Source organism: Centruroides vittatus, unplaced genomic scaffold (genome assembly GCF_030686945.1).
Source record: "Centruroides vittatus isolate TY-2023 unplaced genomic scaffold, ASM3068694v2 contig_391, whole genome shotgun sequence".
In the NCBI taxonomy this organism is placed as follows: domain Eukaryota; kingdom Metazoa; phylum Arthropoda; class Arachnida; order Scorpiones; family Buthidae; genus Centruroides; species Centruroides vittatus.
In genome coordinates, this window is record NW_027122207.1 from 1,904,132 (window position 1) to 1,922,924 (window position 18,793).

Below are 18,793 nucleotides of genomic sequence, written 5' to 3' on the forward strand. Positions count from 1 at the left end.
GAATCAAAATTTTTATATTTTTGTCTAGGAACAGTTTGATTTATTCAAATATTGTAAGTTTATTCACTAACTTCACAGTACTTTTAAATTTCTGCCTAACAAGAATTAAAATAAAGTTTCTAAAAAAAAATTATCGAAGCAATCAGATTAAGGTTAAAGTAAACCATAATTATTGGTTAATCAGTAATTTGGTTCTTCAAAATTAAAATAAAAAGAAAATTTCAACTGCATCCAATCTTAAAGAAATTGATTCTGTGGCATTATCAAAGGATTAGGCACGTTTACATTATTTTCAACAACCGAAATTGGTTAAAAGAAACTTAGAGCAGAAATTCGCATTGATTAGTATTCTTTTATAACAATATGGCTTAAATATATGAAAAATCTTTTAAAAATCAATATTTTTTAAGTCTTTAAGATAAAATGACTTTATGATTTTCTTTTATTTGTATTCTGCTGAAGGAAAAATTACGGCCCCAAAAATTATATTTATTAAAAATTTTAAACTATTTTTATCGTCAGATGTAATTCAGTTTTTCAAAAAATTTTCTGAATCAAATGAGACGATCATTATTATACAATATTAAATGTTATTACTAAAATTTGATGTCATATTTTTAATAAAGACAGATTTTCATAAGTAATGATTTTAATTAAAATCATTTAATACCTTAAGTCAAAATTCATTCCTAATAATTTATTATTATTTTAATTGCAGTCATTTATTACCATTAAACTGCTTTTTCACGATAACGGAAATTTTTGTGTACAGAAAATTAAGATAAAATGTATAGTTTCCAAGCAAATTATTATTATTTAATATTAAATTCAAACTGAAATTTACTGTTCAATGAACAAATTATTGATATCAATAATATATTTTTTAACGATAAAATATATTTTTATCATCCTGTTTTACATTGGAAACATTTAAAAAAACTGAGATAAGCAAATAAAAATAGAGATGTGTAAAGGTGTAAATAATAAATACAAAAATTATAAGATAAAAAAAAGTAATTTTGAAATTAACAAAACTACTCGCAAAAGTTAATTAGAAAAATTAAAATAACCACTATTTTGTGCTATAAAATTAAACGAGAAAAAAATTATGACAAGTGATATATAATATATGTGTAAGGTTATTTATTTATTCAGTTTGTTTTTAAATTATTAAACATGAAGTAATCCAATTGTTAAGATGTAAAATGTAGTTATTGAATAATTGCCATATTTTTAATTAAACAAATAATAATGTTCCTCTGACTGTAATTTTATTTTATTAAAGTTGTTTTATAGAGAAAAAATAGCATCACGATTAATCTGAAAACTTAAAATATAAAACGTTTTATCTAAACTGACAATCTCAGTTTAATGAGCAGTTTAGAATTCTAAATTTTGATCCTCATAAAAACATAGCTTTAATTTCAAAAAATATGAATTTTAAAATTGTTTGTGTTTATTAGAATGAGAATCACGTTTTCGTTTCATTCCGATAATAATTAAGGAAAACGTAACAATATCAGTTTTTAATTGAATACTATTTAAACAATTTCTAAAAATATTATATAATTTTCGAATTTTTGCACAGAATTATTCAAAAATAAAATTCAAACCATTAACATATCGTTTAAAAGTAAAAAAAAAAAAATTTATATATTGAAATAAAATGTGTCTGTTTGTCTATAAGAAAAAAACTGTTTTTAATTGGAAAAAATGTAGCACATTATTGTAATATAATTTTTGAATTTTGATTAATAAAATGGACTTTTAACTGAAAAATTGTTTGTTTAATATTTACGTAAAATATCTATAATTAAAAAATGTAATTCAAATAAAATAGTATATGATTATTTAAATTCAATTGAGTTGAATATAAAAATTTGATTAAAAAAGACAATTTTGAACATAAAATAGTTTTATGTTCAAAATGTTTAGTTTTATGTGAATTCATTCTTGACTTCTTATTCTTATAGATTTTCATGCTGATATACGAAAACAAAAACTCGCTACTAGGCTATATAACGAAATGAAACATTTAATAATGCAAAAAGAAAAGGTTTCAGTTTCCATAATTGCATTTAAAAACAAAATTTTAAATGTACTCAAAATCTACAATATACTAGATTGTTATTCCAAAATTTTATGTAGAGAAAGATGTATCGTTTAAAATATACGATAAAAAAATAGACTAAACTAGATAAACTAGATATTACAAAAGAGAATCACTTCAATATTTGAAAAAAAATCTCTGGATCAAAGATTTATTAGATATTCAATCATCAATGACGGATTAAAAGATAAAAATTGCTAGATTTTATTATTATTTTTTTAATTAAGTGCACCACTCATGACAGTACAACACTTTTACCAGTTTTTACATATGGAATATATGAAACAGCATATCAACTGTTTATACAAGAGAAGCAATACAACTGATATTTTCTAATTTTGAAGACATTAGAAAAAAAAGGTAAAAAATGCTAGTTGGATTCTTTGTTAACTAATTGCGATAGGGGACAAGGCCAAGTTGTATTTGGATTGTTTAACTCCAGTTGTAAATTGCAGTCTTTGGTAACAGGGGACAGTCATAAATTATGAGTTCAACAGATTTAATAGAGTTAGTGTTGCAAAAACAAAAGGCAGTATTTGTACATCTTATTTTGCTAGGTAGCAATTAATGATGCCTTGCCCAGTTAGAAATTGAGTTGCAAGGAAGCTGTGATCCGAAATAGGTGACTGGAGAGCTATGTTTATTGTGGAGGAATATAGTCTTGTTAAATAATACTAAGGGAAAGAAGTCCAGTAATTGTTTCACTTTAAGATAGTCTGGTGCATTATATACCTTTTAGTTAGGTTCTTGAAAAATGGCATATAGTTTAGCATATTCATTTCGTTTGAGGCTGCAACCTTAGCTATCAGGTCAGCCTACTCTTCTCCAACATTACCTGTGTGACTTAACACAAAATAAATTTTAATTTTATTTTTTATAGTTTCAAGCAGATTTTGAATATATTTCATGTTTAGATCTTCAGTATGCAGTCTGAATAGATATTTATAAATAAGTTAATATCTTGCAAATTACTTGCCCAAGACACTGCCTCTAATTCTGCATGAAAAACAGTAGTGTAGCTGAAAATGCTCTGAGTGCAATCCTCTAAAATTACACAGTTCTGGACCAACAGAGAAATAATTTGATAGCCTTCAGTATATAAAATGACAAATCATATTTGCCATGAACATTAGGATCCAAACAGATATTGAGCTTTCTCCACTAATACGGAGGACATACAGGACTATTGATGAGTTCTAAGTTAAGTATTATATTTATTGCCATGACCTTCAGCAGGTCTCGAGAGTACTTATTTATTTTACTTATCCCTAATAAATTCATAAAAAGTCTACTTCTTTCATTTTTCATCTGTGAAACCATATTTCAGTGCGAGCGTTAGAGTCAATACAAACAATGAGGGTTTTTAATATTAATTATTTGGTACAAAGATTTTTGTGTATTAATAGTTTCTTTCATAGAATGAAATGGGAAGCAATACACTGAAGAAAAGACATTGAGAATTAACAAAAGCTATACGGATTGTTATGCATCATGATGTCGAAGCATCAGCAGGCATGTGTTCAAATCTATTATAACTGATAAATTATAACTAGTAGATTTAAACACATTACAATACACGAATAGATACAAATATCAGTAGAGGTAAATACTCTCCAACCCAAATGGGAAACCAGGTACTTCATCCTTAACAATATATGGGTCCTTTAAAAAGTTTGTTTATTTTGTTAGTTACGGCAACAAAACACTTGGGCGATCTGTCTAAGGAGATGCTTTCCATGAGTCTTTTAAGGGTAACTAGCCTCTATTTAGACGTCAAAGACGTGGAGAAAACCCGAAAACTCCACATGGCCAGCCCGTCCTGGCGAGTCGCGAATTCACGACTAAACTGCCAATGTTCGGGAAATGGAACTGCTTGGGTACTGGTGGGCTATAAAAGAAGGATATCTATTTGATGTGAGACAGCATACTGAACCAAGTTAGTAGCCTGTGAATGATGCGTAATAAGCTGTAAAATATTAATCTCTGAACCGATAACCATATTCGCCGTAATCAGAGATTCAATCAATTTGATCCTTGCTCTCAAAAAACATAGGTCAATTACTATCATTAGTCCTGTGATCCAAGGAAATGGAGTTGTTATTTATTTTGTTATTTTGAACAATTTATAACAGTAACTTTGTGGTTGTTTTTCTGTGTCATCCTTACAGCAGTGTTTCCTCCGCACAGTAGATACATGCAGGAGATTTAGGAATACATTTATTAGCGAGATGCTCTAATATACCACAGTTGTAACATTGTATAATATATACATGATTTGTTAATACACAGAATTAAAAGCTTACAAAAACACATTTTAATTTTAACATTTGGTATCTTATGTCCGGACTTGCTCTCTTGACACAATTCTTGAGTATACTTTGACTGTATCCGAGGGAAAATAGGTCAAATTTACCACTATTATTTACACTCTATTGAACAAAGATTTTGGGCTAAAATATAATCCATTATATTAGTCTTGGAAAGGGATTTATCAGTGTTTGCAATACAGATTATTGGTAGTCGCTTCTGTTGTTCATAAACACCACATTGTATACTAGAAGTATTTTTGGAAACAATTTCTGTTTTATTCTCTTCACATTTTTCTTGTTGGAAACTTTTAGTTTGATACTTCCATTATTCATAATAAAGCAGTTATCCAGAGACCATATTATTACCTGTTCAAAAGGTATCCCTGAGCTTCGTTTTTAATTTCTCCTCTTTCTATTTTTTTGCCATTTTCATTATTTAGTTTTAAAATTACTGTTTAATTTATTTTATTACTCTCTATAAATTGTCTATTTTCGATCTTCTCGTTCTTCTTCTTAAAACAATATGCGAAACTCTTCGATCTTAGGTATGAGTTCGCTCTTTCTTCTTATAATTGTATAACTTTACACTGTAACGTTTCGAGCTTTTGTAAGAGATGGAGATATTCCTCTCAAAGTTTCGTCAGAATTATATTTATCCTGAAATTCTCCGTTTTGTTTATTGGTCTTCTATTCACAAGCGGGTTTAGGAGGTCACAAAGTTTTGCTATGACATCCGCAAAGGAATTTCACTAATTCCTCAATAAAAGTGGCTTCCTCCTGGGAAGAAATCTCATGTGGGGAAAGCCATTTCGTTAGGACTAACCTCTGGGAAAGGGAAAGATCCGTAATATTACAAACAGTATTCACTTAAAAAGATGCTCCATTAACAGTATACTATTCCTAGAGTCAATCCAGAGTAAAACTTGTCTCCTAATTGAAAACGAGATAATCACAAGCCAAATTTATTCCACACTATCTAATACAGTAGAGCATCGATTATCCGACCCCCGATTAACCGACTTATCGGTTAACCGACCGCGTTCCAGTCGGCAAATTCAAATGTCCGCTAGTGATGAGGCGCTACAATATTTGGTTATGTCTTGGCTACTTTAATATTATTTTTGTTAAATTTTTGCATGTTTTAGCTGGCAACACTGGCTCGACCATGAAAGGGAGGCTAGTATTTAAACCAGGCCTAATACACTATACTAATAATGCATTTTTTCATACTTTTCGGTTATCCGACTTTTCAGTTATCCGACCAACCCCAGTCTCCAATTAAGTCGGATAATCGATGCTCTACTGTATACGCTATCTGGCGGTCCTCTCGCTATATTATATATTAAATATTTCTTAAAAGTTCTTAAAATCTCAAAATTAAACAAGATGAATTAGTTACCTTTCTGAAGTATGAAGAAAATATTATCGTGTCTATGTTTCATTTCTTTTACAATGACAGCCATTTCGGTGTGATATCAGAATCTATTGATATAACATCATTATTCTATCAACTATATGAAGAACTTAAAATTGATTACCATAATTTGACTTCAAACTTAATTTGATTTTTGGTAGCTTGATCCGAACAAACTTTACCAGAAATTAGGGAAATTGAGAACTTCGCCTGAACCAGAAATTTCCGTAAAAATTTTGAGAGTTCTATTCCTCATGGTATAAAATAACGTTTCATTGCATGGCCATCTATCTTTTTGGAATCGAAGATGGATATTTGTTGTCTTATAGATCAACATTACAAGATTACGATGCTGACATGATGCTGATATACCAACCAGTGCAGTATTCCTTTTATGCACGATTGTGTTCTAGTAGCCTACTAGTGTTTCTAATTTAATCAAGAGTTATGTTGACAGTAGAGACATTGGGTTGGATTGATGGAATAAGGCAACATAACACATGGGCGTTCTGCCAATGGAGATGCCTCCCGAGATGACTTTCTTTGAAAAACTGACTCCTATTTAGGTGTGCCGGAAAAAACTCTGGAAAACTTCATGCGGCCAGCCCATTCGACAGATGCAAACATGCCATCAACTACCCGTTCAGTGGCTTTATTCACTCGGCCATTAGCAGGGACGTTTAGAAAACAGATCACCTGTACCTAAGTTCCAAATTTTGATAAAATACCCGCACACAAACAGTATACTGAGATTGTTACTTCCTTAGAAACTCTATTAAATGAAAAGAAATATAGGTTGGCTAAAAAATAAAAACGAGAAAGAGAAAAAAGTACATTATTATTTAATAATTTCATTTAAATTGAAGATATTTATGTAATGAGATAAAATAAGGAGTTTGTTTTAATTAAAAATGATTTAAAAACATCTAAAATTTAGTGTTATTTATTATATAAATTTAAAAAAAAAACTGAAATTTTAAAACTTTCGAGCGAAGTTTCATATACAAACATATGTTCCCGTTTACCTACTGTACTGTACAGTACATCGATGCTTTTTTCATTACAAGTATTGATTGCAGGAAATAAATCACAGTCAAAAACCTATTTTAATTGTTTACGAAAAATAATTCAACTTCATAAAAAGTATGAATTGATAACCTAATATAAAATATTTTTATTCGAAAACAATTCTATAAATTATTATTAAAATTGAATAATCTAATCATTTTTTGTTTCAAAATAAGCTATTCTTGCAGGTCATTTAAAATCACAACCGAGATTAAAACGGATACAATATTAATGTAATAAATATACTATGATCAAATAGAATTGCTCTGGTAATAGAATAACCTAATACAAAACAAATAGAAAATCAAACGAAATTGAATTTTGTTCTGCTGTATAAAATATTTAAGTTATTATGTTTTCATTTACAAATACTGTTTACAACTATAAAATTATCTGTAATTTCTTATGTTTTGTATTAATAGCAATAATTCGAATCGTATCTTATTTTTTAGCAAACGTATTTTGATTTCATCATTTAATTTTTAAGATTTTAAATAAAAATGTTTATTTTTACTACTTTTTGCAGTCTTCTTGTTTGAATATCTATAAAAATTCAGGTTAGAATCTATTAAATATCTCTAACTCTTATGTGCAAATCTTCTAATTGCAAATTTTTTTTTTTATTTGTTTTCGCATGCCGTTTTATTTTAATTATTTACACTAATATAAATTTTAGAATAGAATTTTCAATTTTAGTTTCGAATTAAGTTTATTGGATAGAAACAAATCATATGTTAGATAATACGGATACGCCAAAAAGTATGAAAAATTTCGTTCTATGATAACGAAACCAAAGCACAATTCTTCTATTAATATAAAACTTTCTATAAAATTTAGATCTTTGTACGTTTCATTATTTCCTAGATTTTATCTAAAATCCGAATTTCAAATGCATCAAAGTATAAAATTTATGCTAATATATAGCCTAAAAAATCTATTGAAAATAATGTAAGGAAACAAAACACATCACTTATCAATCATTTTAGAATACAGACTACATATAAAATATAAATGCCAGAATATGCGTAGAATTTTTCAGACAACATAAAATTGTTTTTTTATAATAAAAAAATAAAATAATAATTAAATATTTCTGAATTATTCAATTTTATACATAGATTTAAACAGCAATACGTTGATAAGCTTATTTGCAGATCTTTTTATTTAAACAAAGAAATATATACAGGAAATAATAACAGAAATAATAATAATAGATTGTTAAAATAACATCAGATTTATTTACTTTTAATTCACAGATATATGACCTTTTTAATATCAGGTACAAAGTATTATATTTACTGAAGAACATTTATAAATTTTCTCTGAAATAAAATTTATTTCAAGAAATTCTAATTTGTATCGATTTTTATTTATTAAATAATAAACTGATAATTATTTTTTCTAGTTAATTCCGAAAGTTTTTGAATTGAATTTTATTAATCCAGTAAAAAAATTGCTTATTAGAAAGAACTTATATTATAAATTAAATTATAAACCGGTCTTATTTCTTTTTAACATTAATTTCTTTTATTATTTACATATACAAACATAAAAATGGAATTACACAAGACGCGCGATTCCCACCTGTTTGTTATAACGAACTGTCATAACGGAAAAGTCGTTAGGATCGGCCGTTGGAAACGACCGTTAGGAACTTCCGTGGGAAGAACCGTTAAGTTTCGAATCGTCAACCATCGGACGATTGGCCGGCGGGAAGTGACCGTTGGCGGCCGTTGCGGGAACATTCAAATTTGATTGGAGCAGGGTTCGAACGCCGTCGACTATTTAAGCTCGGATCGAGCTCGTATCGGGAGTTCGGATCGGGGTGTGATCGTATCGGAGGTGATCGGATCGGATCGGATCAAGGGAGATCGTCGTTATCGAGGTGCTAACTAACTCTCTCGTGGGAAGTTACGTGTTTGTGTACGAACTTGTTCCTGACTCGGAGGTTTTGTTAATTACAAGTCTGTTTGTTCGTAAGGAGTTCTTTCGACGAATTTGTACGGGAATAGTCGGTTGTTGTTGGAATTAGTGGTTGTGCATATTTAATTGTAACTCTAAAGTGGATTATTTTGTACATTACTGTAAATATAAAATTTGTGTTTTCGTCAAACCGACTGAGTGGTTATTTTGAACATTACTGGCGCAGTCTCGACAGGATAATTTGGATACTTTGGATTACGGTGGATTATCCTGGATTATACTCCAAAGAATCGGAAGAACTGAGCTACGACAGAGAAGCAGACGGACGTACAGAACATCACCAGCAATTAGACCCAGGTAAATTATTTGTTTCTCGCTAGCACACAGAGATGCCTAGACGCGCGAAACCGCGGCAGCTAGATGCTAGGGACTGGGAGGATGACGAGCAGGGAACGGCGCGTAGGACAGACAGGTCGAGTCGTGAACTCGAAGCACGTAAGTTACGGGCCGAGATCGCGAAAATCAAGGCGGCGAGCAAGGAGAGGATCGCGAAATTCAGGGCCAAAGCAGAGGCAGCAGTGACGAGAAGAGCGGAAATCGAGGCAGAGGTGAGAAGGGAAGAGATAGAGTTAGAACAACTTAAGTTACGGCTGGGGATCACCGGAAAATTAGACGATACGAAGCGGCAGGAACAGCAAACACGATCCGAAGGACTTAAAGTCGAGGGGAACCGCGACTTCGGGGATGGAACAAGCTCGTCGGGAAACAGGCCGCGGGTAGAATGGGATAGGCCAAGGGAAACTGACCGGCAGAAAAGAGGGTGTCCTGATAGGCGGGTAGACGACGAGGCCGAACGCATGCGACCCAAGGCAGCGGACCGCGTGGTGGTGGAGGTGAGAGCGTCCAAACTCTCTTGCCCACCGGGGAGCGGGGAAGCAAAGGATCGGGTCAAGGCAATGCGGGGAGAAGGGAGGCCCACGTACGTAGCCGGATCGAGGACGGGAACCGCTGGGGTCAGGGTGGCCAAAGTCCCCATGCTAAGAGTAGAAAGTAGGCTCAGCTCACAGGTAGACCGGGACATTAGGGAGCCTAGTGGAGTCGCGGCAAGACGAGAGGAGGCAGTGCATAATATCCAACCCGAAGTCGGGAGGTCGCTGAAGGAAGCTGAGACAGTAAGCGGCAGAAATGGTCCCCCAGTTAAGAACGTTTCGGGAACGGAAGCGTCGGGGTTAAGGGAGGCATGGGTCCCTAAAGCGGTGACGGGAACGAAGGAGAAAAGCCAACTCGTTGGAGCCTTCGGTCACCAGGTAGAGGCAGGCGTAGCGTCAGTGCCGCTTGGATTGTGGGAGGAAGGACGCGAAGAAACGCCAGGATCGGCACGGGTGACGTGTGCGATCACCAACAAGTTAGGGAAAGCGACAGACGCCCTCTTAACGGAAAGGGACTCCCGAGCGCTGGTAGAAGCGAGAGAGAAAGCGGATTCCGAGGCAAGAAAAAGGGAATTAGCTGAGGAGCAGAGTATTTTAAGTGCGGTAGCGGGGATGTTCGTGGAAGCGAGCAAGGGGGTTAAACGAGAGCCGCCCGACGACAAAAACCGGGGGATGGTCATAGGACCGCTGGACCAGACACAAGGGCGGCAGCGCACGGCCCAGTGTGAGCGGAGGGCGCAGTCTGAGCAAAATAAAGCAGGGGACGTGACTCCTATTGCGAGGAGATATTCCGGTAGCGAATCGGATAGCCGAAGCGAACGACCCGCCGCGAACAGGAAACTGGAGGGCGAGGACGCTGATGAAGGGAGGCCGGGAGTCAGAGCAGTAAAGAATGGGGTAGCTGGGACGCCTCAGGGTCAAAATTGTGGCGTCGGGGAAATAATCGACTTGGGAGATATCGGCCGGGAAGGCGCGACTCAGTTGGCGCAACACGCCGATGACCAAAGACGAGCGATCGGGGAAACTAGCGAACCGCTGCTAGGGTTACCGAATGCGACACGGGATAAGCCCCTGGATGCTACGAAGGAGTGTCATTCCGTGGACGACTTGGCCGGATTGATTGGGCAACAGGCGAACGTGATCTTGGCGACCGTCACTCGGGTTCAAAGAAAACACAGAGGTGAAGAGACCCGGAGGTCTCGGGCCACGGCGGGCGCGGCCAGTGGCCAATCGGAACTACCCACACACGTGCTAAGTCCGGAGGGAGGCATATCGCCGGTCCGGAAAACGACGGACAACGGGCACAACCGAGCTCGCGGTAAGAAACCCAAATTCCGTGAGAAGGGCCGAGCGACATCTGGTGACCAACAAAACCGGATGACGCGCCGAAGGCGACGGGGACGACCTCCTCGTAGGGGGACCCGCGCGGATAGGTCTCGGGGATCCAAGGGGTCCTACACTATCGCGAGGCATCTCTGTGCGCGGGTGATAGCGAGTTTGCCCGGTTGTACCGGAGGTAAGGGTCAGTCCGCACGAACGGACATTTGTAAAATTGCTGAGTGTTGTTGGATCAAACAGGCTTGGGCTAAGCTCAGTTTGATCCTTGGCCGCGGAGGTGTAAGGTATGGAATCGCCAAGACGCGCGATTCCCACCTGTTTGTTATAACGAACTGTCATAACGGAAAAGTCGTTAGGATCGGCCGTTGGAAACGACCGTTAGGAACTTCCGTGGGAAGAACCGTTAAGTTTCGAATCGTCAACCATCGGACGATTGGCCGGCGGGAAGTGACCGTTGGCGGCCGTTGCGGGAACATTCAAATTTGATTGGAGCAGGGTTCGAACGCCGTCGACTATTTAAGCTCGGATCGAGCTCGTATCGGGAGTTCGGATCGGGGTGTGATCGTATCGGAGGTGATCGGATCGGATCGGATCAAGGGAGATCGTCGTTATCGAGGTGCTAACTAACTCTCTCGTGGGAAGTTACGTGTTTGTGTACGAACTTGTTCCTGACTCGGAGGTTTTGTTAATTACAAGTCTGTTTGTTCGTAAGGAGTTCTTTCGACGAATTTGTACGGGAATAGTCGGTTGTTGTTGGAATTAGTGGTTGTGCATATTTAATTGTAACTCTAAAGTGGATTATTTTGTACATTACTGTAAATTATAAACCGGTCTTATTTCTTTTTAACATTAATTTCTTTTATTATTTACATATACAAACATAAAAATAATTACACAAAGATTGATTAAAAATTGTGTGTGTAAACATTGAATAAAACCATTCATTACTTGGAGTGCTGTAATTAGTTATATTTTACATATCTTTGTTTGATTTTCAAATAAAAAACAGCAAACAGATTTCTTTCTGGTAATATTACATATACATTTATGTTGTCTGAAGTTTTAATTTCACTTTTGTGGTATTTGTGATAATTATTAATGAAGTTAATGATAAATTTTTTCTATAATCCGTATATAAAGTTATTAATTTAATATACCTTTAATTTTTTCTCCTCTTTTATTTGTTTATACAGTAATAATCAATATTTCATTTCATTTCATTAAAGTATTCATTCGAAAATAAAATAATTGACATTATACAACCTTCTCCACAATTGAAACGAAATAATGAAAATGTTTATAAATTTAAAAATATTAATCAAAATTTTTTACAGATTTTCATATAAATTATTAAAATAATCTATCTAAAATAAGATTCGGTGTATAATATATAAATATAATATAGTGAAAACAGTATTGACCTGTATTAGTTTTGTCCTTATAAGTTTCATTTACGAATATCGAGAGAAAATTTTAGGAATATTTTCATTCTTTAAAGTAATTAATGTAATTATTATAACAATGCATCTCATTTTATCCTTCAGATCTTTGACTATATTTAAGATATTTATTCACTTCCTAAACGTAAATTAGAAAAAAAACATTATAAAGCCTATATATGACAATTTCCTCTACTAAATAAGATATATCTGCATCAAAATTTAAGATATGAAACCATAAACCATATAAGCTTTAACTATATTTATCAATTTTGTCGATGAAACGATGGACATCAGCTAACTGAACATGTTTTGGCAAAATATATAAAACATATATTTGATCTTTAAATTTCAAGAAATCTTAAAAAAGATGAAGAAAATTTATCTTTATTTGTACTCTGCCCAGAAAGAGCACCGGACCTGAATGAAATATTTCAAGAAAGTGAAATGTTTTTATTCATATTATATTTCCGTGTGGTGCACGAGATGCACGGGCATCATCACGAACCCGGAAGGTTTATTTTGCGTTAACATTTTCTTTTCGGACGACAGAGTTTTCTATCGTATCGTGCTTCAAAAAAGAATATGCTACGAAAATAATTTTGACCGGATCATTTCGTTATCAATAAGATAAATTTGTAGGAATTTATCTTATTGATAACGATCGTTATAAAGGAGGAAAGTGATTATAAATCCGATTACGTTACTTTGTTATTAAGAACTTATATGTTATAGAAATTATTTTTTGTTTTTTTAACATATAACTATATGTTAAAAACATATAGTTATATGTTAACGCATATGTTATAACACATATCTATATGTTATAACATATAGATATTCCTTCTCAACAAGTAAATTTACTATTGTTAGCTTTAGATTCAAAATTCTAATAAATATTATCAAGTCATTTTATCTGAAAAATTTAGCTGATTTTAATTAGACCTACTAAGTTTATTAAGATAGCAGTGCATCGTTAATGCTAGTGAAAAAAAAATCACAAAGTATGATAAATGATTTAAATTTTATTATTGTAAATTACATAGTTATTTAAGATTTGGTGAGATAAATAATGAAAATCAGTTTTATTAGCTCGATTGATTACGATTCCTTTTCATCAGGATCGGCTTAACCATTAGTCACTTTAAGTACTCGTCCAAAAGCGATGAAATTTTGGGGCAACAAAATACTCTTTCATAAAAATTCGTTTTTTTTTTAATTAAAAAATAATGTAACGAAGGGAAGCGATGTACTCACCTTTCTTTTTACGTAAATGTCAATTGGTTTTAGGTTACGTTAGGTTAGAATTGAGAGACTGCAGATTTATGAAATGCTTAGAGCATCAAATGGGCTGCGGCCAGTACGACGTTTGATTACATAAATCTTCTACAGAATAAAGATAAATTTTTAAATTTCAAACTATAAATTTCTTTTGTAAGGACTTATTATTTTACTAAAACTCCTGTTAATATGACTTTTATGTTTTTTATCAACAAACACTCCTTAACATCATACCGAACTAGCGAATTAAATTGTTTATATTTGATTAAATAGTAAAAACCTTACGTATTTATCGATTTATTCATAACCTCGCATAAAGAATACGTGAGCATGTTCACATTTTAGAAAACTTAAACAACGTTCTCTCTACATTATTAGATTTTCATTTTGATAATCTGTTAAAACTTCAATACGAAAATTTAATTTAGTCACTTTCGTGTTTCCACGCATTACCTTTTAATCTTTCGATTTTATAAAATGGAATTTACGAGTATAAAGACCGTCGTGCATACTAGATGATTAAGTGAATTAACTTATATAATTATTTATAAATGTAATTCGGATAATAAACTTTGTTAATTAAACAAAAGTTAGTATTGGAATATTATTATCTTCAAAACATAAAAATATAAACTGGAAACTATTCAAAATTACAGACAATCAAGTTAGCATTGTGTCTATATCAAAAAATTAATTGCTTTGCTTATTCACGTACTCTATCTTAAATGATAAAATATTGTTGTTTATTATCAAAACATTATTGTTCTGACACAAAATGTCTTGAATTTTATTAATAACTTTACCTTTTCGTAATGCATATTTGAAAAATATTCTTGTAGAGATTATTTATTATAGATTATTCACTTAATCAATTCCATGAAATAAGTGTGTTGTCAGTTATTAATATAAATAATGACAATAATACTGACGTAATTATTATACACATAATAAATTTTAATTTAGATATCACGTGTATAATTTTATAAATAAATTTAATTTCACGAATGATTTATATGTTTACAAGTGATCAAATTTTCAGTAAGGAAATTACAAAACAAACGCAATACTTCAATATAAATCTGAGAAAATAAAATGTTAAAAAATCTATTAATTTTTAATTTAAAAACTTCTGTAATTTTGCATTATCAAATCAAATAAGATAAACAAAAATATAGAATTAATGATATTTTATACAAATGTGGAATTTTATTATTAAAAATAAACATTAAGATAATTATTAGTACATAATTAAACTTTTAATTATTATTTTCGACTTTGCTGAAATTACTATGCAGAATTATTCATTTTATTAATAAAATTTTGGAATTTTTAATTTATTTTTCCCATTTATTTTTATGCAATTTTATTAGTTTCCATTGATTTATCTTGATATTAGAACGTAAGTTTTAGCGAAAGCGTTAAATATAAAAGACTTTTTAAAAAATATTTTAAATTGTTTTATTGAAATATATTCGATAATATTTAAAAAATCATTTAAGATTAATTTTTATTACATTTATTATCAGATATTTAGCTTATTCTGTTTACAGCGATAGTATAACAATCGAAAAGATTATCTGTAATTACATACCATTCAACATTCATTATATAATTATATTTATAAACAGAATCCAGAATAAAATGAATAAATAAATTCCTATTAATGGAAACTTCAATTTCAACTTTAAAAGTTTAATTTTCCATTCTTTGACAGAAAACTTTGTATATTTAAAGTCTCCTGTGAATTGAGTGAACAAAATAGTAATTTTCTACTAAACACTTAATTAGTTTATTCCCATTAAGTTGAAAACATTTTGAGATCGTTAAACGAATTTAACAAAATGTGTAAACTGTTTCTTCCCTTATCTATGTTTTGAACTATTTATTTGTTAAGATTAATTAAAAGTTTTAAAAAATATATATATATATTTTTTTAATTTCTGGGAGACATTTAACAATTTAATTAAAACTATATAAAGCAAATTTATAAATAAATATTATACAGTATATAACTATAAAAAATTCTACTCCATTTATAATTATACAACTTGCTACAAATTTTAAGAATTGTACTTAAAAAATAGTAACATTAGAACAATATTTATATTATAATAAATTTTAAGAATTAATTATACATGTTTTTATATAAAAATCGATAAATTATAAAATATTTCTTAATAAATCAAGAAGACTTTAATAATATATTGATTTTATGTTGATGTAAGTATAACAATTTTATAAGAAAAATAAATAGTTTAACATTATTTTATAAAATTAAGAAAAACTCATTTGTTTTACGAATTCTTTTACCATATCAATCATTCCGCTTATTGACCGAAGTCTAATTTCATCAATCACTCTTTACCAAAAATTTTGTTTAATTAAATTTTTTCTAAATCGCTAACAAAATTCTCTCCGACATATTTTACCAATAAGTTAATTTAATGCCTCATAATATCCGTCGTAAATATTATTCGTTACAATTTCATGTCAGCTCTAAACAAATGTAAGTTCTCATTATACAAAATGTTCAATTCTTATTATTTATACAAGTTAAAAGAATTCATTTATTCGATATTTTATTATACATTTATTTATCAAAAATTGTTAAAGTATTTAGTTTTAAAAATAAAATTTATATTTAAGTAATTATTCAAAATCCTTTCAAGATATTAAAAAAAATAATAATATTTATTATAAACTTATAAGAATGAGTCAATTAATTAATTTAATAGCGAAGTATTAAAATATTAATAATTATTATTAATTCAAAATTATATAATTATAGTAATTATTTCGATTATTTTAAAATAGATTTTTAAAATAATTATTTAAAAATTGTTTTTTATTACTTTTATTATATGTTTTCTACGATTTAAGTATTAATAGAAAATTAATTAACTCTAAAACTAGGTCGGTTTAAAAAATGTTGCCCGATAATTATTTGTTATAAGAGCGTAATTCTCAAATTACAGGTAAACATTATTAAGATTGTTCGGAAATTTTTCTTTCAAAATTTAAGAAAATAAATTTATATAAATATCAAATAATTCGAAGGGATGAAAAATTTGTATTATTTATCAATTGGGTGAATAGATTAGATATTTAAATAATAATTTTATCAAAGAAAACATTGGATTATTGAAAAACCATTAATGATTCTATCAATAAGAAAATTTAATTTATTTAAATGTGGAAATATTATGGAATTAGCAATGAAAATATTACAGTTAGTACATTGTAAGGAATCTATTCAAAGTTCGATTTAAAAAGAAATGCATTTTATTAATGTTCTTTTTTATTCATTATTGCTGAATTCAAAGAGGTTTTTCGGAAAATCAATTTAGAAACATGATCCGAAAAATATAAAATATCAATATATTGTAAATAGAACAGGAGTCAATTACAGAAATTGAAATCAGAATACGTCTTAAAAGCAATTATAAATAAAAATTACTATTCGCCATTTAGCAAAATCATTTTTTCGATTATTTAATATTAACGTTTCGAATTTATACAATTATTAAAGTTATAAAGAACAATATTTAGTACCGAATTATTAACAGTAACGATTCATACTTATTTTCTATTTTTCGATTAGAATAGAAATAAATCAATTATGACCTGACAGAGCAAATTTCCAACCGAATGAAATAACTAACATTCATAAAATGAAAAGGAAATCAATGTTACATTTACCTAAACTGTAATAATATTTCATAAAATATAAAATACAAAAAATTATCGAATAATACAACTAAAACTTTTTCTCAATTGTTATAAAATTATATTAGCCAGAAAAAAATATTTTGCATATTATTTTTTAGTTTATTAATTAAAAAGAAAATAGTACAAGTTTTATCAAAATATGTTGAGATTATATTCAGCAGCTCAATAAAATCAAGGATACATGTGTATATATATATATATACACTTTAATCCCCTAACTTTTAACATAACATACATAGGTATATATTTGTTAAGTTAAAAGTTAGGGGGTTAAAGTATTGTAGGATGATTCAATTTTCCTTATAATGTTCTTTATAACAAAGAAAATATTTGTTATTTTAAAAATATCAATATCGAGACTATCCATGCCATTATATGCTTAGTAAAGTAACGGGATTATTGTATATAATGAGATAGTATATAAGTATATAAACGATATGCCTAGCTAATATAGTTCATATATATAAGTTATATGCTTTTCATCGATTTGTATTTGCACTTCGAGCTTATTGATTTAATTGGTTTAATGTAATTTACCGAAATAACCAATGAAAATACGAACTATAAATATAGCTATAACGAATTTTGCATAATGAAGTAGATGCATGTAAGAATCATAAGTAAAGGTGACTCAGCCCTGAGACTTGTGTTTCTGAAGTGTGAGAAAGGACGAAATGTGAAGAAAACCTTTGTATTTTTTTCTTTTTTAAATAATATGAATTTAAATATTACTTTTTCTACGGTCATATTAGGAAATATATTCAAGTCCTAAAAACAAAGTTATGAAGCTAGCGGTTGCATAATGAAGGCCTACTTCTTATAGTTGAAAGATTTGGAATTTTCAAATAATTTAAAAAAAAAGAATATTGAGAGCACATTCAATGATAGTGTTTCATATATATGCATATATGCGTTTTTTATTCGTAACAGATATCATTATTAGCCACGAATAAAATATTAAAATATTATATTTTAAATAATAAAACAGTTTTAATAATCGTTTTATAGGCATAACGTTTGAAATTGCTCTGTATTAAGATTTTTCTATTATAATACAGTTAAATCTATGAACAATAGTCACTGACGATAACATAAAAACTAATCATCGTTCAGAACTAGTTGAAAATTGCACAGATCCTGTAAATTAAAGGCAAACTTAATTTATTACTTTTAATATTGTAAAAAATCACAAAAAATGTTTGTACAAAAGCACTTCTCCAATGTGCAGAGAACTTCCAAAAACACACGTTCGT

General features: G+C 30.4%; 1 protein-coding gene across 1 annotated transcript; it reads left to right on the top strand.

Annotated features, from left to right (window-relative positions):
• The first annotated feature begins 9,213 nt into the window (after window positions 1-9,213).
• LOC136975924 (plectin-like) lies at window positions 9,214-13,423 on the top strand. Its single transcript, XM_067271090.1, has 2 exons — window positions 9,214-11,071; window positions 13,368-13,423. Exons 1-2 carry the CDS (start codon window positions 9,214-9,216, stop codon window positions 13,421-13,423), a joined length of 1,914 nt encoding a protein of 637 aa, XP_067127191.1.
• The last annotated feature ends 5,370 nt before the right edge of the window (window positions 13,424-18,793 follow it).